The sequence below is a fragment of the Vanellus vanellus genome (assembly GCF_965231255.1).
Source record: "Vanellus vanellus genome assembly, chromosome: 1".
Lineage (NCBI taxonomy): Eukaryota > Metazoa > Chordata > Aves > Charadriiformes > Charadriidae > Vanellus > Vanellus vanellus.
The window spans coordinates 104,419,522-104,437,456 of record NC_138905.1 but is presented as its reverse complement, the minus strand read 5'-3'; the positions used below and the strand labels follow the sequence as shown (position 1 = coordinate 104,437,456).

At 46.9% G+C, this 17,935-nt stretch overlaps 1 protein-coding gene across 3 annotated transcripts; it reads left to right on the top strand.

Annotated features, from left to right (window-relative positions):
* Window positions 1–6,298: 6,298 nt before the first annotated feature.
* On the top strand, window positions 6,299–15,920 carry ACP6 (acid phosphatase 6, lysophosphatidic; the record flags this gene model as incomplete). 3 transcript variants are annotated; one of them, XR_014269243.1, is made up of 10 exons in its annotated part: window positions 6,299–6,484; window positions 7,286–7,414; window positions 7,508–7,638; window positions 8,303–8,382; window positions 9,223–9,310; window positions 10,881–11,013; window positions 12,596–12,696; window positions 14,023–14,118; window positions 14,428–14,589; window positions 14,921–14,996. XR_014269243.1 is itself a non-coding variant. In XM_082484131.1 (10 exons), the coding sequence occupies 10 exons, from the start codon at window positions 6,299–6,301 to the stop codon at window positions 15,062–15,064; spliced, it is 1,254 nt and encodes a 417-aa protein (XP_082340257.1). In that variant the 3' UTR covers window positions 15,065–15,920. The 3 variants fall into 3 exon arrangements, 2 of the variants coding, with proteins under 2 accessions (XP_082340257.1, XP_082340258.1); XM_082484131.1 differs by having other exon boundaries at window positions 14,424–14,589; window positions 14,921–15,920; XM_082484132.1 differs by having other exon boundaries at window positions 14,519–14,589; window positions 14,921–15,082.
* Window positions 15,921–17,935: the final 2,015 nt, after the last annotated feature.

Below are 17,935 nucleotides of genomic sequence, written 5' to 3'. Positions count from 1 at the left end.
GGGATTTGGAGTTTATTTTTGCCAATTCCACCCCAAAGGATCACAAAAATTAGAGTGGAAACATTCCTTCCATTTCCCCAGGCGCCTGGCTCACAAAGCAGCTGGCTACAAGGTTCACAACGACAGACAGAGTGGAGTAGACAAGAGTGATACAGCTCCACAGGAAGCAATACAGCACACTTGAACAATTTATAAATAAATTTCTGCTCTTTGTGAACGCAATACAGCTTACATGCCCAGACTGACTAGTTTATAATAGCCACTGTGATCAACGATCCTTGCAGGACAGAGAGACTTCATCGTTAGCACTAAAGTTGGGAATGGCGAAAGCTCTTTTGGCCACAGGGTAATGCAGCCTGCAACTTTGAATATGAATACTGAATGTATTCTTGCCCATGTTGCAAAACCTGCCAGTTACAGCACCTGAGATTTCAGTAGCCATAGTCACTTCAAGAGAGCAGAGTGAAAAGTAGCACCTTAATTGTACACAGTTAGAGAGCCAGTCATGGGAACATTTTGAGGTCAAAGGCGTATTTGGAAGGTGTCGTGGTTTAGGTTAGGAAAACACTTTGTACTAGAGCAGAGCCACCGATACCCCACTCAGAAGCGATTCTGGTAAACAAAGTACATGGCCATTAAGACATATTCAATGTGCTCCACGCAGTTCACGGAGCTGCCCCACAACAGGCACACGCCCCACAAGACTGGCACAGGGAAACGTCATGGTTGGTGTGAGCAGCTCATGGCTCACTTTGGGCAGTCGCACTAGCCCGGTTATGCCACCCTCCTCTGGCAGCCAGCATCACTGCCAGGTTCCCAGCACAGCTGCAGCCCGTGCTGCATAGAGTTGTGGGAGAACGTTTCCAGCTCACTCCCCTTGCTGAGCAAAAAGCACTTGGGAAGGAACCAAAGAAGCCAAGGGAATATAAGTCTGTTTTCTGTCCCCTACCATTCAGGGGGGGAAAAAAAAACAAACCACCTACCAAAGAGGTGTCCAAATTCTATTTGTGTCTCTACGGTGCAGACATTCTACGGTAAATCTCTGATTTACACCACAACGGCCATAGCCCTTTGTTCAGGGAGAAGGCATTTGCCTAATCCAAGAAATAATAAAACCCTAGAACTCATCAAGCTAAATTGTTCTTTGGTGGGTATTTTTTAAAAGCTATTTAATTTCAATCCATGTTGTGGAACAAAAATTTAATCATGACAGTTGGTTGCATACCTTATCAATGTAGAAAATAGGGATGTAAATGCAAAATTACCATATAGGAGTGTTCTGAGGTGTGATACATTCATGAAACACTATAAAAAGGCAAATGATAGCAATAGTAATACTTTACAAAGGTAGTCATTGTTGTAATTTCGGTTAAATTCCAGCCAGGAAGAAATCTGCCCTCTGCTTTCAGAAAGGAAAGTCTCCTGAAACTTGCTTGTTCATTAGAGTTCATTAACTTCCCCCAGTGAAACAAAGCTCACACACAGTGGCCATTAGAATAGCCTTCTGCTCCTCGTCTGGCCACAAAAAGCAACAGAAGGGTAAAAATAACGGGTCTTTTGAAAATGTTTCTGTAAAGATGATACGTCTTAGAATAAATTTCTACACAGTTGGACAAAGAAAAAAAAAGGGCAACACCATTTGCTAAAAAATTGACAGCCGCCTGCTATTTTGGAGAGCTCTCCTCTAATTGCATGCACCTGCTGTGGCATGGTATATTCTAAAATATATCTCAACAGTAATGCTACTTGGCAGCAGCCAAGTCCCCCCAGGAGGGACCCTGCAGTCCCAGTCTTCACAATTTCACATGAACTGGGGTTTTCTTCCAGGGTAACATTTGAATGGAAATTCAAATAAATTCATTGTGAGCCTCTTTCCTTGTTCCACCTCTGCTCATTTATATCACATCACCTCTTGCTCTCTTCCTCCTTCCCTACCTCCCCTTAAAGACATTTTCCTATTCCTTCTCCCTCCAGCATCCTTGCCCCCCTCAGCCTCCCACAACACCAGATTTAGGCTTGATTCCTCCATTTGTTATTTTCTTGGTTTCTGAAGTATTTTTTCCTTCTCTCTCTGCTCTGGTCATGCCTCTGTGTTTCACGTGCTCTAAGCTCAGAAAACTGAGGTAACCCTTTCAGAACAGCACTGCTTTGAGAGACAGGAGGTCACCAAATCCCCCCATCTGCACGTCCTGGTGGCTGTGCCAACCTCTCACCACCTGCAGCAGCTCCTGTCCTCTGGCCTTTGTGCAGGTCACCATCCTCTGTCTCCTATTGCTCCTTCACCCTTGTCCTGCTCCCTGCATGCACCAACTGCCTATGACTCCTCTGGTGCCTCCTGCCACCACCTCTCCAAACAGAGGTCCTGTGAGCTCTGCTTGGATCAATGCTGGGTACTGCTCCCAAGGGACAGATAAAGACATCCTCAGAATTGATACTCGAGGGACTTGGTTTCTAAGCCCAGGTCTTCCTCCCAACACAAGGCAAATTATTCAGCTGTCCTTGCTGCAGATTTCTATCTGTAAGTGGTATTTGTACTCTAGAAGTTTTGAGGATACTTGCCTTTAAAGTCTGGGAAGCACTGAGACGCTCTGGTGACAGGGGTCATAGACAAATTTCCAGTGGGTCCCCCCTGGGAACAGGAGATCCTGGGTCTGCCAAGTGGACGTTTACAGGCTCACTCATTCAGCCCGCACTGAGCTGCTTTCCCAGCCTGATATCTCCTTGGCACCTGTACCACGTGTATCCACACAGGGCTCCTCTTTCTTTCAGGGGCCACCTCATGGGAAGCAAACTTGTCTCTCTTTTCAGGATTTCTTTAATTGCCTGCAGCAGAAAAAAAAAAAAAAAAAAAACCAAAACCAAAAACAGAAAGTGGGACAGTGTTCAAGGTGTTCAAGGCCAGGTTGGATGAGGCTTTGAGCAACCTGGTCTAGTGGGAGATGGCCCTGCCCATGGCAGGGGTTTGGAACTTGATGACCTTTGAGGTCGCTTCCAACTCAAACCATTCTATGATTCTCTGAGAGCTGGGAGCCAGGGAGAGGTAGATGGGACAGGTGGGTACAGTGAGGACAGGAACACTGTGTCTTCTCATCCTCACTGGCCCCAGACAGCACAGGCAGCCTACAGGCTGCCAGCACCCGCTGTAGGTGCTGAGCTTTTGAATTCAACGGGGGCCAAGCAAAGGTGTAGAGGGTTGCTGATGCCAGGCCAGCAACTGTGATGTCAGCCCTAGCGTTAAAGTGTCAGGCATGGCTTTCTGACGTTCACCCTCTGTGTCACCCAGGGTATGCCATTGACAAGAGACCAAAGAAAAAGCGCAGGAAGCACACAGATACTGGAAAGCTCAGAGTCCAGGCAGGCAACAGACCTGCACATTTCAGAACATGCAGAAAATCAAATTCTTAGAAACAGAGGCAAGACCCTCCCCAGAAGAAGGGATGCTCTGGACTAGGGCAGCAAGGGAGCACAGACGGGACTCTTCTACCCTTGTAATGAACTGTAGGCACTTCACGAGTCCCCAGAGACACCAACGCCTCACTGCAGCAACCTCCACACAGTAGCATTCCTGGAAGCCTCATTTACTGTAGACACCCTCTTTGACCCAGTCTCCATGGCATTTTTCTGCCTTTCAAAGACCACTGTCCACCAGTTCCAGTGTTTCAGGGAGTGCTCCAGCCCCCAGCAGACAGTGCCTGCTTCCAAACGGGAAAATCAGAAAGAGGGAAATAGTGAATACAGTGTAGTCAGGTCTGCAATTGTTTATGGGCAAATTAAAGAACAGTAAAACAGACAGTAAAATAACTGGTAGCTTCCGTCAACACCCCAAATTTCTGTGAAACTTTCCCTGATTTCCTTGGAGAGTTTTATAGTGTTGGCACTCTGAAAGAGTAAAGAGAAATGGGGGTGAGACAGAGAGGACAAAGGTAACAAGGGAAAGGAGGGTACCAAGAACCATCAGCACAAGTGGGAAGAAAGGGGGAGGATAAAAGAGGTCCTGGGTAAAGTAGAGACGCAAGCCTGCATGAAAAAGGATACTGGGGCTTATAACATACAGACAGAGGCAGGATGGCAGGCAAGGGGGAACACAGAAATCTCTAATAAATATAAGTCAAGCAGATGTGTTCTACGGAACAAGCAAACTGCTTATTCCCTGATAAAAATACTACTTATGCAAGAGTGACATCACCACCAAGTCTTGAACCAGGAGGTTCACAGGAACCAAGGAGTCAGGAACCTGTCAATTGCTTTATAATGTCCAAGAAAGGCTTTATGAATGCACAGCTCTCTAGCTTTCACATATATCAAAGTTATTAGCCCCCATGCTTAAAAGACGCTAAATAGCATTTAAGAGTTAGTTTTTACAGATTCACTGGTCCCCCACATCATTGCCAGGAAAGGAGAAGCAATGGTTTGAAGAAACAAGGAGCAGAATGTGCACCTCCAGGCACTAGGTTCATATTCACCCTGGGATGGCTTCGCTGAGAGCTGCCAGAGAATGCCAAGAGGCAGCTCCAATGTTACAAACAACCCTGAACCCCTCCAGGTGACATCAGGCTACCTACGTGGCATGGCCATGCTTTCACCCGCCTCACTGCTGCAGCTCATCTCCAGCCCTGGCAATGCCAGTGTTGTGTTGGTTCCCAAAGCTGTGGCAGGAATGAGAGGCCGGACAAGACGAGGTCAAGGCCCACTGCCCCCTTCCCGGGGTGTCTGCACCTCAGCATCCAAACTAAAAAAGACCTTGTTTAGCAAACTCGCAGTGGAAAAAGCCCTCGTTTTAAACAACCACCACCAAAATGCCAGCACCACAGTTAGCACCAACTGCAAACCTTTGCTGGTGAGGTTAATGGGGTGACCGAGTACAGGTGGGGACAGAAACAAGCTACAGGGGTAAGAAGCTGTTCTTTCTGTCAGCAAAACGTCACCATTAAGATATGAATGGGAGGAAAAATTCTCCTGCTGCTCATGCAACATCCACACAGGCAGATTAAAAGACCAAAGCACTGTGTACAGGTGACTTGAGATAAATGCAGCATCTTCCCCTCCCCAAAATTTCCTTCCTAATCAACAGCTGTTAACAGGAGGGTGCAAGCAGCCAGATGGGGAGTAACCCAGGGACCCTCTCCTTCCTCACAGGCTCTTCCCTCTCCACTAAATTCAATGCACTGATAAGCATCAGCACAGGCTCTTCCACTGAAACACACTACTCCCGTGGCTGAACGTGCCTTCAGAGGGAAAAGTTAGAGGAAAATATAACTACAGAAGGTTTCTTCACAGCCCAGAAAGCCAACCACATCCTCAGCTGAATCAAAAGCAGCAGGGCCAGCAGGTCGAGGGAGGTGATTCCGCCCCTCTACTCTGCTCTCATGAGACCCCACCTGGAATACTGCATCCAGCTTTGGAGTCCTCAGCACAAGGACATGGACCTGTTGGAGTGAGCCCAGAGGAGGGCCACGAAGATGATCAGAGGGCTGGAGCACCTCTCCTGTGAAGAGAGGCTGAGAGAGCTGGGGTTTGTTCAGCCTGGAGAAGAGAAGGCTCTGGGGAGACCTTATGGCAGCCTTCCAGTACCTAAAGGGGGCCTACAGCAAAGACAGGGACAAACTATTTAGCAAGGCCTGTTGCAACAGAACAAGGGGTAACGGCCTTAAAATAAGAGGGTAGATTTAGACTAGATACAAGGAAGAAAGTTTTTACAAACACAGGGTGAAACACTGGAACAGTTTGCCCAGAGAGGTGGTAGATGGCCCATCCCTGCAAACATTCAAGGTCAGGTTGGAGCGGGCTCTGAGCAACCTGATCCAGGTGGAGATCAGGATCACTGCCGGGGAGGCTGGACGATGACCTTCACAGGTCCCTTCCAACCTAAACCGTTCAATGAGTCTGTACGAACTTCTCCCCCCCGGGAAGCCGCAGGCGCGCACCCGGGGGATTAGCCCGCAGGGACCACCCGCCCGCCTCCATATGGAAAGACGAAATAGAGGGAGAGAAGAAGCGGCAGCAGCAGAGGCAGGAAAGCTGCAGGGGGCCAGCGCTACCGCCCCCCTCCAGGAGAAGCAGGAGGAAGCGGCGAAAGCGACTGCCTCAGACTCCGGCCGAGCCTCACCCCCCCGGGCCCACGCCCAAGCTGCGCGCATGCGTACGGCCGCTCCCCGTCAGCCCGCCCCCCCGTAGCGCGGTGCCCGCTGGGAGCTGTAGTCCACCGCCGGCCCGCCGCCCTTCATGGGATGCAGCGGGGGGACTCCGCTTCCCGTCGGCCCCCGCGCCGCCGGGTGCCGGCAGTGACAGCGCCGGCGCCATGGGCTGGGGGAGCCGGCTGGGCCTCCTGGGCGGCCTGGCCCTGTGGGGGCAGCGGCGGCGGGCAGCGGCGGCCGCCGCCCAGGACGTCGGCGGGGAGCGGCGGGACCTGGAGCTGAAGCTGGTGCAGGTGGTGTTCCGGCACGGGGCGCGCACTCCGCTGCGGCCCCTCCCGGGGGCAGCACCGGTGAGGACGGGACGGGACGGGACGGGCGTGGGGCTGCGGCTGGCGCCCTCAGCCCGGGCCGGCAGGGTGCCCGCTGCCGCCTTGCTTCCATCAGCCCGAAAATGGGGTTTTTATCCCACCCCGCCCACCCTTCCCAGAGTAAATTTGGGGAAAAAACGTGGGAATCGGGGAGTTAAAGTGGAACGGCGGTAGCACGGCCCCAGTGGGACGGCGATGGCGGAAGGACCAGGCACCGCTGTGGCTGCAAGGCAGCCCTCGGAGGCAGGGTGCTGGGACGGGCCTTCCAGGGCGGCAGCAGAGATAACACCAGTTATCAAGGATAACGTGAGGACCTCGCTCTTTATACCGGCCAGCGCCGAGCCGTTCCCCCGTACAACAGGTACCGGGCAACATGCGATAACTTGCCTCGTCGCCATTGGGATTGCTCCATCTGCCCATGGCCTCCCACGCAGCAGCCTCTTCAGCTGGCAGGTGTTAGTCCTGGAGTTTGCTAAAGCAGCTTTTCGGTGCGTAACAAAGAGCAGCAATAGTGATTTCCTACAGATTCTTCTCCTGTAAAGGGGAGGAAAGCAAGTACTGCATTTCACACACACCATCTGTGTGTGATGCATAGCAGGTCAGCAAATCCATGCTGCAGCACTGCTGTCATTTGTGTACATGCTGTACGAAGAGATCAGTTCTGTCTGGGTCGGCGTTGTGTTATTGGCAAGGCAGCATACAGTAACAGCCCAGCATTGGTTTAATGGTCTTGAAAGTCCTCATTTTCCACAGAAGCACTGATGTTTGTTTGTTTCTAAACAGGTGGAATGGCACCCCAGTCTTTTAGATGTACCTGCTCAGACTAAGTTTGATTATGTGGTGACTGACCTAAATGGAGGGCCTCAACCTCCCTCGCCCTATGAGGAGCAATACAAAAAGACCACATTCAAGGTGAGGCTGTCTTTCATGGTGGTTTTACATTCCCTCTGTGGACTTGATGATTTCCATATTCCACTGGAGATCCTTCCTTTTCTTTGCACGTAGGGTGGTGCAATTGCAGGACAGCTGACAACAGTGGGGATGCAGCAGATGTTTGCCCTGGGGGAAAGGCTGAGGAGAACCTATGTGGAAGAAGCCAACTTTCTCTCACCGACGCTTAAGCCTGCTGAGGTCTTGTGAGTCTCATTTCCCCTCTGGACGTTCCCTTGCTTCCTCCCACCTAACAAGTAGCCCTGTGCTAGGGAAACTTTCTGACCAGCATATACTTCTCCACCATATAGCAGACTGGCTGGCCCCTGGGCTTTCATCTTTGCTTAGCCTGGAGTGCCCAGTGCTAGAACTTGCTCATGACACAAAGCATCCAATTTCCCAGCAGTCCTCAGAGGGACACCAGGGCCAGATTGATCTCACCCTACTTTTAGACATTTACAGTGGTTTTCCGCATCTTTATAGCGGGTGAAGAGAAACAGGTATTTCTGAAGCACAATTTAACTCACTGTAGATTACATAGCTAAAGTTCAGTGACACAAAACACACCCCTGCTGCTCACGTCAGTAATGCTGGGAGTGTCTGGTTTAGGACGAGATAAAAATCACATCAGAGAAGTACCAATTTATTATCTCCACTGTCTCTGAAGGCAATTTAAAAAGGGCAGTTCAGATATATGTGTCTTTTTTTTTTTTTTTTTAAGATAGTACAGCAAGGCTAGATGAACCCCACCACAGGTTTCCAAAGCCACAGTGAAAGCAGAACCCTTAGTTCCAGTAAGTCCTTCCCAGCTGCAGCTGTGTCCGCATGAAGGAGAAAGTGCTACCTCACAAACTCCTTTCTTTCTTTCAGCATCCGTTCCACTAATATTTTCCGGAATCTGGAGTCCACACGGTGCCTGCTAGCTGGGCTGTACCAACAGCAGAAAGAAGGTTGGGGAGGCTTCTGACTATTGCCTTTCCTTTCTCAGTCTTCCCTAGATGCACATATCTTGCACATCCTAACTTACTCTGGCTTCTGGGTGTTACTTCTTCCCCAATTCTTCACTCCTGGCCCTCTTCCCCATACCCTCCTGGTTCTGTATGTTATTTATCGACTTGTCACTTGCTCCTTCTCTTTGTGTAGCTTTCTGCTGATGCTTAGCTTGGATCTGTTGCCAAGAGTGCTTCAATTTCAGACCCATGGAGGAGGTTAGCACTGACCCGCTTCAGAATCAAGAGGGCAAAAGGTTTCAGATCCAATGTTCACAAGACGCACATCTGAAAAAAGTTTCTCAGAGAAACCCAAGTATGTCAGCCATAGGAGTACCAAGACCCTTTACAAGTTTGGTATCTGGAGTAACTTTCAGCTATATCTATCTGATACATCAGAATCTATCTGATAGCTACTTGTACGTCCTAGAAATACGCTTTGGTTTCGAAGATCTCGCTTCTGCTCCCTCTGTGTTCAGTTCCAGGAAAAAATAGCAAGAGTGACTTGCCAGAGTTCCTTACTCCTCATGACACAGTAACCAAATTTTGTCACATACAAACACTAGGAGAAATGAACACACAACTCAAAGCTTTACAAGGTGCACAGCAGACATCCCTGTGGAATTAAATGCTGTGTGTGCACAGAAACAAGCACAGTGGCTTGTCTTGCAGGTGATGGCTCAGGGGGAATTGCTACTTGACAACAATGGACTGGAGGATAAAGACTGTGGGGGTGATTAAAGCACTCTAAAGACACCCAGATGCACTAGTGATCACAGAAGCTTCCCTCTCATTCCACAGGATCTGTTGTCATTGTCACTGATGAAGCAAGCTCTGACATCCTCTACCCCAATTACAACAACTGCCAGCGCCTGAAATGCTTGAGCAGGTAAATTGCCAGCCATACCTCCCCATATGATTTCACTGCTGTTTCATTTCAGCAGTAGTAATTTAAAACAGCACGTTTTCTTCCCATTTTCCAATTTCTTCCCCTGCCACTTACTGTTCTTTGGGAACAGTTAGCTAGTTGTATAAAATACTCGGTGAGCAGAGTCATATACCAAGCAGTGGCACCAGGAGAAAAAAAAAAAAATAGACTTTTTCTTGAAAGACCAATTTAATTTAGTCTCTGTCTAGCAAACACTCATTATTAGCTAATATACAGCTATTCTGTGGCATTGCTGCAGGGCAGAATTAATGTCACCTACATCCCTTAATAAGCCTCTCAAGCGTGTACATATTGGGCCTCCTTTTTATATTCAGCTTCTGGTTTGGGGGTTATTACAGCATTCCTGTCACACTTATACTTTGAAGAAACTGAAATATGCTCAGCTTTGACATGTTTAACAAAGACTAATGAAGTAAAATAATGAACATCCTACACAGAAAGAACACTCACGTTTGCAGAGTCAAGTACTCAAAATGCCTGTGCCAGGTTGGGCATGAGACGGAAATTGAACAAGAGGGGCAAATATATTAGTTTGGTAGCATTATACGTTAGCATATTTTTGTCCAAAATTCAAGAGTTAACAGAATTCACTTGCAAAAGCTCACATAATGCTTGACTCTGCAGGCAAAGGGTTACTCTTGACAGTGCTAACATGATGGCCCACATCTAGTAACATCAACTGTGCAAAAAGGGAGTAAACTGCAAGCCCTTCCACTCCCTCCCCGCAGCTCACCAACTGAGCACATTTTTGTGACCATGTCAAGGTGGATTTTTTTAACCTGCAGTAAGAAGCACTGCCTCAGCTTATAGGCTACCTATGCCAGAACTTCTAGTGCGTTTGATTTCAAACAGAAACTAGAGATGTTCCTCAAAAAATAAAAAGCAAACTTAAAAAAACTTTTTCCGTCTCCTCCCCAACAGAGGGAACAAAACCCAAGCAACATGTTCTGCTTGAAGGACATGGCCAACATGGATATTCTCAGCTAAACTTTTAAAAATAAAATTTAAAACAGTATAAGGAGGCAAATGGCTTCTAACAAAGTGAGACGTGAATTTAAGCTACAAGTGAGTATCTAGGTGTTTCCATTTTCCCACACCATACAGCAATCAGTTCAAAGCTTCTACCCTTTTTTCTTTCATGAGGCAGTTAAAGTCTACTCCCTGAAGACACAGACTTGTACTGTTCCAGTATGACCAGATCTGTTAACTGATACACAGCCCTTGCTTATGGGAACCACTTCTGAGGTGTTCACATCTCATCTTAATTTTTTCCCTCACCTGCGTGAGAGCAGATAGCCAGCTCTGATCTTTGCCATCTAGACACAGTGTCTGTCCAATCTGCAACTTGGACTCCCAACATCAGGAATCCCTCAGTGTCCTGTGGTGCTTCTCTTCTGCCCCTCACTAATGTGAGACAATTCCACTGGGCTGGGGTCACACAACCTGAAAAATAGAGAGTCTGATGCGTTAAAAGCTTTTGTTTCATTTTGTTTTCTTAATTCCCTGACAGGCATAAGTTGAAGAATGCTCTGCAACAGCCAGGTATCTCTGATGACTTGAAAACAATTAAGGAGAAGATGGGTATAGATGGCGATAAGTCTGTCGATTTTTTTCTCCTCCTTGATAACATTTTTGCTGAGCAGGTGAGTTGAGCATTTCCATTGCACTGTCACAGAAAGAAAAATCCCTCTGCCACACTTATGGAGGAAACCATGGAGTGCCAACACCCATTGACACCAGTGGGTACCCCAGTACCTTTCTATGCAGTCTGGAAAGTTTATAGAAGTAGCATGGCCTTTTTAAAAAGCAAGACATGGAGTCTGCCTTGCTCTAGGATGGATGAATACTCATCTCCAGTATTTATGTTCTTACCTTGAAATCCAGTATCTCTTTCAAGTGTAATGAAGTAGAGCTAAGAGAGTAGTTGGGCCTTGCTTAGCCTATTACAAAGTGCTTTCCCTTTTCTGGCAGTTACCACCTAAGAGTCATCTTAATCCTGGTTCCAGCATGCTGCCCATGAGCCAGATTGCTTCTGCTACTGGAAGGAAGCTGGGCACATTTCTACCCCACTTAGTACCTCTTTTTTGCTGGAGCTAATAGTAATTAGTCTGGCTGTTGGTTGAATAGCTCAAGGCATTACACTCCCTTCACACAGAAATGTATCCTCAAGAACAAACATCCATCCTTTTGGTACACAGAGCAAGTCCATATGTTTAAAACCATCCTAGAACTTTTCATGTGAATACTGTAGTACCAATGCTGTAACATGAACAGCTGTTTTCTGTGGGCGGTCATCCATGCATTGACACGCTAGCGGGAAGGGATGCCATCCAGAGGAACCTTGACAGGCTTGAGAGCACAAACCTCATGAAGTTCAACAAGGCCAAGTGCAAGGTCCTGCACGCGGGTCGAGGCAATCCCATGCAAAAAATACAGGCTAGGCAAAGAATGGATTGAGAGAGCAGCCCTGAGAAGGACTTGGGGAGGAGAGGGGGGGGGGGGGGGAGGGGGCGTTGAGGAGAAGCTCAACATGAGCTGGCAATGTGTGCTCGCAGCCCAAAAAGCCAACTGTATTCTGGGCTGCATCAAAAGAATGTGGCCAGCAGGTCGAGGGAGGTGATTCTGCCCCTCTGCTCTCATGAGAGCCCACCTGAGTACTGCATCCAGCTATGGAGAACCCAACATAAGAAGGATATGGACCTGTTGGAGTGAGCCCAAAGGAGGGCCATGAAGATGATCAGAGGGCTGGAGGACCTCTCCTATGAAGACAGGCTGAGTTGGGGTTGTTCAGCCTGGAAAAGAGAAGGCTTCAGGAAGACTTCATAGCAGCTTTCCAGTATCTGAAGGGGGCCTACAAGAAAGCTGAGAAGAACTCTTTACAAAGGCATGTAGTAATAGGGGGAGGGGTAACGGCTTCAAACCAGAAGAGGGTAGATTTAGACTAGATATTGGGAAGAAATTCTTCACTGTGAGGGTGGTGAGGCACTGGAACAGGTTGCCTAGAGAAACTGTGGATGCCCCATCCTGGAGTTGTTCAAGGCCATGCTGGATGGGGCTTTGGAGCAACCTGGTCTAGTGGAAGGTGTCCCTGTCGTGACTGGGGGCTTGAAACTAGACAGTCTTTAAGGTCTCTTCCAACCTAAACCATTCTATGATTCTATATGTTTTCAGGCTGGGTTCAGAAAGGGGCAAACCCTCTTGTTATGCTGCATCTTCTCCTTCCAGGTGCACAATTTGCCAAGCTGCCCTGTGTTGAAGAACTTTCAGGAGACAGTTGAGCGTCGAGCTGTTGACTCACTGCTTTTCCTTCTGGAAGACGGTTCAAGGTGATTACCTGTATCTATCCCTCCAGACTTGGGGATTGTCTTAGGTATACCCAGGGTGGATAAGCTACACCAGCTTACTGCGGCAGACAGAAGTCCTTTCTGATCTGCTGCGTTCCCCCACCAGAGGCGACTGCCCCCTCAGGAGGTTTGTGCCTCAGCCATCTCAATGTAAAATCCAGTGCCTTGAGTCAGGAAGATGAGCTAGGAAAAAGAGAGTCCAAAGTGAGGAGGCCAAGATGTGGACTTAGGTCCTGTTTTGCTGACAGTTGTAGTCTCCAAGGAACAGTAGTAAGCCACTGAGGTAGGCAGTGAATGCCTCAATTGCCACAGTTTAAGTGAATCTGGGTCAAAGTCAAAAGCAGAAGAGAACAGGAGACCCTTCCCACCTGAGCCTGCCCTTACAGACACACATCTATAATCCGAATTCCAACCGGGGAAGTTTATCCCAAGGATGGCACCTACACAGCTGGGCTGAGAACTGTTGATACTAGTGGAAAAGGTGATGCCGGGGCCTGCACACATGTAACTACTTGCAAAAGAATCTGTTACTACATGCAGTTAATTACCTCCTCCACAGTTGTTAAAGGTGTCTGAGTTGCTAGCCTAAGCAGGCATTTTCCTTTCAGATTCATTCACAGCTGCCACATTCACCAGCTCTGCTCAGGTAGTGGTATTGGACTGCCTCTTCTGTTAGGGCAGTTTCCCTTAGCCTTTTCTTTAACTTGTATTAGACATTTCAAATACTGATTTCCCCCACTCCCACAACACCTGGCAGAGCCACAGTCACAACTCATCCTCCATTTCTACTGATGTATTCATTAGGTAGAGGGAGTTTCTTAATACCAGAAGTTGTCTAAAGATCTTCTCTTTGTTCAATAGAGGGATAAAAACTAATTTTTAAATACAGCCACCAGCTTCTTGAATCCCACCCTCCCCTTCCCACCAAAGACCCCAACCACTTCAGTTGCTGTTTTGCAGTCAACTACAGTAGTCTTTCCTTACTGAAAACTATGCATCCAAAAATCATGACTACAGAAACAAAATAGTATAAAGAACATTGAGGAGTTTCTCAGTTCTCCTTTATGGGGGCCACACTTCATGAGACTGTTAACACCTATCCACTGCCAATGTGCAATCACAGCAGAATCTCTGTGGTGACTGCAGCTGCTGAAATAAGTAACCATTGGAATTGCGTTTAATAGTTCTTAGCTACACTCAGTACATGTTACCAATTTGTAAAAGAATAGCAGGTTCCCAGGTGTTCCTTTGAAATTATTTGATGCGAAAGTTTAAAGCCTAGTAGATTTATTTCTGCTTCTTTTATAGAGAAGTTCTTCAGATGAATGTTGGTCGTCTTCTCTGTACTTTACAGAAGAACATTACGAAAGCAGTAGATCCCTCATCTCCAGCTGAAAAGGCCAGGTACAGGACAGATCTCTTACTCTAATTGTTATAAATCCTGACTTGCTGTCAGTGTGAAAAGCTATTCAGAAAGATGTTGAATGCGTGGGTAAATGAGTGCTTATCTGCTAGGAAAAGCATGAGTACCATATTTGCTTTTTCTGAGGTAGATTGTATGTGCAGCATGCTATTTGTGTAATCAAGACGCTAGCCCTGAGCCTTGGATGCCTTATTGTAGCATGAGTATCTGGCTATCCATGGAAGAACACAGCTTACGCTTTAGGTTTAGGTTTTGTTTTTCTTTTTCTCCCTTCCTTTTTTATCAGAAAGCTCATTCTCTATGCTTCTCATGACATTACCCTTACTGCTCTCCTGGTGGCACTGGGCACCTTTGATCACAAGTGGCCACCTTATGCTGCAGATCTGATCCTGGAATTGTATCAGCACCGACAGTCCAAAGAGTGGTTTGTTCGCATGTGTTACCATGGAGAGGTAAGATCCCAGGGGAGGTCCACATTATAAACCTTGGGCTTTTGGTTTTGCCATACATGCATGTAAAGCTGTGAAACAAGACTTGTTCTGAACATGCCATCAAGCCAGATAGCAGGGTAAGACACCTAGAGCATATCTGTGGTAGCCAAGATATCTTTTCTATTGAGCTGCCTATTGATCTAGTGTGAGTTTAGGCAAAGACTTTGAACCTCCACCTCTCTGCATCTTTGCCTCAACTAGCCTATTTCCCTGCTGCAGAATGCATCAGTATTAGCAAAAAAGGGCTTTGGCAATGCACGAGATCTGTCATTTTGTCTCTTTGCCATTACAGGAACAACTGGTGAAAGGATGTAGAGCAGGTCTCTGCCCACTTGAAGAATTTCTAGAAGTTCTTTCACAGTACTCAGTCAGTCCAGAGGAGTACAATAACCTGTGCACCCAAACAGAAGGGAACCAGCAAACTAAGTTGTCTTAAATTAAAATTAGTTTATTGTCACAACTTTGACTATTTTTCTTTATATTCCTGCCAGCCTTCCCTGTTCTAAAGATATTTTAGATGAGGTGACTTTTTCCTACCAGACACAGGGTGGCACAGTGTCACTTTTCACTGTTAGCGTCAAGATGAAAGAAGCCACGTAACAGAAGGGCTCAAGTTCACTTCTGAGCTATCCACACAAAAGCAGAGAGACTGAAAACAGCAAGGGAGAACAGACCTGTTTAAATTGCCCTGCTGCTTCAGGAATATGAGAGAAGACATACCTGTTCCTCAAATGCTGGGACTGTGGGATGAAGCCCAGCTTGCTTCAAGCTATCAGACTTGAGAACTTTGACATAATGATTGCTTTTATGTATGGCAAACTGCAGAAGCCACTGTACCTTTCCCTTTCGTTTGTCATGTCAGAAGGTTGCTCTGCTGATGGATGAACCTCCCAAATTGCATAGCATTTGTCTACCCCATCTTAAGGGCATTTTTATGCACATAAAACCTCTCCAAAGGGACAGAAAGCCTTCAAACCTCTTCCCTGTACTCATGTAATTATGGACATTCTGCTGTGAACATGCAAAATAACCACAGTGGGCCAAGTACAAGAACATGCACTCTTTGTGAACTCTGCTTAATGCGCTTTAAACAAGGACGTCCAGGGAGCTGTATTGACTTCAGCTTTGAGCAGCATTGCATCTATTTTGCACTTGCTGAAACAGGAATACACCAGCATAGCCCACAGAAGTACTTCTAGCTGAGATGATGTCACTTTTTCCTGTGAGACAGTACTAAGTTGCCAAAATCCCCATTTTTTTCAATCGGTAAATAAAACTTCGATCCTGACCTACTTTCTTTGGGATATCTAAAGGCTAAAACAGGGGGACCACTTATAAACAGCCCTGCATTACCCCTTCTCACTTAGCAAAAGGGACTGCGGTGATGTTAATGTAAGTCATTGACAGATATGTGACTGGAGGCACTACAGTACCTTCTCCCTGAGAAGCGTGGGCTGGATTTACCTCTACTCTTTCATTAGCCTGCCCCCACCACAATTATATGTTGACACTACGCACAGTGAACAGAATAATTTGAATACTAAATACATTGCTGGAGGTCTCACTGAACTGCTATTAGAAGCTGTCAAAAAAAGCAAACAAAACATTATTATTTTCCACCAAGTTTTTATACAGCCTAAAACCATAATACCATTATATAAAAATCAATGGCCTACCCTTGCTTAAGAACAGTGCGTTCTGCTCTAATCAAGCTCTCTTATGCACGGTATAAAGTGTTTGGAGAACCGTGATGGAAACATGAGGCATACAATTCCAAGTTATTGGTGAGGCATGGACTGCTTGGGAAAGGGGTATCAGGGAACAGCATCAGAAGCTTTGGCCATACCAGTAGACAAAGCAAGAATTCATGTAACTTCTCTTAAACAAGAGGTAGGAGCATCTCCCAGCAAAACTGAGCAGCAGCCGGGTTAAAAATGGCAACACGGTCAAGACCCAAAGAACTCAGCAGCACAAGCTGCCCTAGTACATGTAAGATTGTTAAAGGTACTACATTCACACCATTAAATCATTCTAGGCAGGGTAACATACGTATTTCAGTAACAGCAGAAGACCTCAGAAAAACAGGCCAGCTTCTTGGCAGTGGCTAGGAAGAAGCCTCCACTGGGAACAGGTTATTTCATCATTGTCTCTTACGGGGTTTCTACAGTACCCTCTCTGCCCTGCTCCAGCCTCATCCTTCCCCTCTCTGTGAAAGTGGTTGGGCCCCACATTGGTCTCATCCCACTGAGCAACTCCATGGTAGTCGTGGCCCACAGTATGAAGGAGGAGTTATTTCTGATCACAACAAGCGTAAATAATGATTTCGGAAGAGGACTGGTGGGACGGTGGAAGAGATTTCAGACCAAAGGACCCAAGTAAGTGGGAAGTGCTGAACTGCAAACACAGCATGGAAGAGCTGAGGCATTTCTGAGAACATGGAATAAAAATTTCTAGAAATCAAGAATTTCCCTAAGGAACCAGTGCATTTGCATGAATAGGCCAACTCTTTGCAAAACCTGGGAAAGACAAATCCAGGGAGGGGGGGAGGGGGGAGAGAAGAAATCCAAAACTTTCTTACCCTGGGCTGTTAATATGAGAACTGCTGACATGAGCAGCAGTCAGCCTCAAAGTTCCCTCAAACTTTAACTTGGGTTAGCAACTCCAACTCATCTGCTCCCTTGCTATTTTAGTCTAATCCAGTTAATACAGGGTGGTCAACTTAAACCTAAAAGACTTTTTTTTCATTTTGCATTGCAAACCTATTCTCATATAGTATGTTTCATTTAAGGCAATGTTAGTATAGTAGGTAATTGGCAGAAAATACCATAGAATCGTTTGAGTTGGAGGGTACCTTAAAGACCATCTAGTTCCAACCCCCCTGCCCCCCTCCAACACCTCCCACTAGACCAGGTTGCTCAAAGCCCCATCCAGCCTGGCCTTGAACACCTCCAGGGATGGGGCAGCCACAACTTCTCTAGGCAACCTGTTCCAGTGTCTCACCACCCTCAAGAGTAAAGAATTTCTTCCTAATATCTAATCTAAATCTACCCTCTTTCAGTTTAAAACTGTTACCTCTCATCGTATTGCTACACTCCCTGATAGAGTCCTTCCCCTCCCCGAGGTGTTCCAGCTCTCAGATCATCTTTATGGCCCTCCTCTGGGCTCACTCCACCAGATCTATGTCCTTCCCATGTTGGTATGTCAACTTAAATTTGCTTTCTCCTCATGTAAAACATCTTCTTTTAAAGTTTCCAGTATCCCAGACAAAACAGCATCACTTTTCTTTCCTGCCTCATGCTCTGACTCA